General features: G+C 33.6%; 1 protein-coding gene across 1 annotated transcript in view; it reads left to right on the forward strand.

Moving 5' to 3' along the window:
• The window catches only part of LOC119594037 (uncharacterized protein DDB_G0283697-like), a gene marked incomplete in the record, with an annotated part of 31250 nt that overhangs the window by 23826 nt on the left and 6056 nt on the right, over nt 1–1368 (forward strand). The window contains 1 exon segment of the mRNA XM_037943065.1: nt 689–757. Coding sequence (XP_037798993.1) covers nt 689–757 — 69 coding nt within the window.

The raw sequence follows: 1368 nt of genomic DNA on the forward strand, positions 1-1368 counted from the left end.
GCTTAAAGATATATGTATCTTTGTGCTAAATATGCTCAAATGATGTTCACCAGTTGGGAGTAGCTTATAGATAAGTGATTATGGTATATGAAATGCAAGTATTTGACTTGGCGACAGTCATCTCTTCTGAACTGGGAATGCTGACGCAAAGACCAATTTATCTATTCAAGAACCACTGGTCAATTTATCTTTTTATCATAACACTGGAAGCATCTTCCATTGTTATGAGCCTCACTGCTGCAAAATTGGACATCACCCAAGATATCTTGAGGAATGTCAGAGAATAAAGGGGAGTAGTCAAATCCTCAAGGATCTACAGCTCAGCCTGCAGGTGTGGTGCATTCTGAAGAAAGAAAAGCCAGGAGACACTTTTTTTGTCCAGAAGGAAACCGGTCAGAAAGATACATCTTCATTTCATCTAGAGGACAAGAAATGGGAAAGTGCCATGTACCCATTTAAAGGGGAAGCAACTAATATGTGATATTCCATTTCTTCGTGGAAACTTTCATATGGATATATTTAATTTGGTGTTAAAGCGTAATCATGAATTAATGCATTTGGTACATTGCAGCATTGATGACAATTCCTCTAATATTGCACAGCTTTTGTTTGTAAGATATGCACCTGTTTACTATCTTTGATGGCACTGTGTTGAGTATATATTTTTAACAGGGTTTCTTACCTGCAGGTTTGCTTGTCAGAGATGAATGGCTTGCCATCTTTAGAGCTTCATGTCAGTGGTATGAAACATTTGAAGGTAAGGAATAATTAGAGCAAACTCAATGACTCATGTTAAAAATAGCTACAGACTTGGCTATAAAAAGAATAATGGTTTAAGATGAATAAATGGAGTTTGCTTGGATTGTCGATTAGTAATGTGCTGCTCTTTTGACAAAAATTCTCTTGACCTACCCATAAAGAGGACTGACATGGTAGATAGATAACTCATTATTGCCAAATACCTGGATATGAAATTATTATCAGATAATCCAAAATTTTGTGTGTTATGAATTGAGACCCAATTTTTAACATTAGTTTAATTTTTGTGAAAAAAAATAATAAAGAAATGGCTATACGTGTTTATATTTTAAGATATTTTGACATTCAAAACATGTAGCCCTACACTTGATACCTTTTCCAAAAATGAAAGAAAAAATTAGATTGGGTTAATTGCTCTTGTGCAGAGTTTGCAAAATTTAGAACATTTGAAGTTTGGACACTTTTTGTTTTTATTTAACAATATTTATTCAAGAAAACTAATGATATATCCAAATAAAAGTCAAAGTGTGCAGATTTCACTGCCATTTATTTCAATATCTGTTTTTGTATCAATGTATAACCTTTCCTCATTACAATGGACTGATTGAT

This window comes from Penaeus monodon, chromosome 33 (genome assembly GCF_015228065.2).
Source record: "Penaeus monodon isolate SGIC_2016 chromosome 33, NSTDA_Pmon_1, whole genome shotgun sequence".
Taxonomy (NCBI): Eukaryota; Metazoa; Arthropoda; class Malacostraca; order Decapoda; family Penaeidae; genus Penaeus; species Penaeus monodon.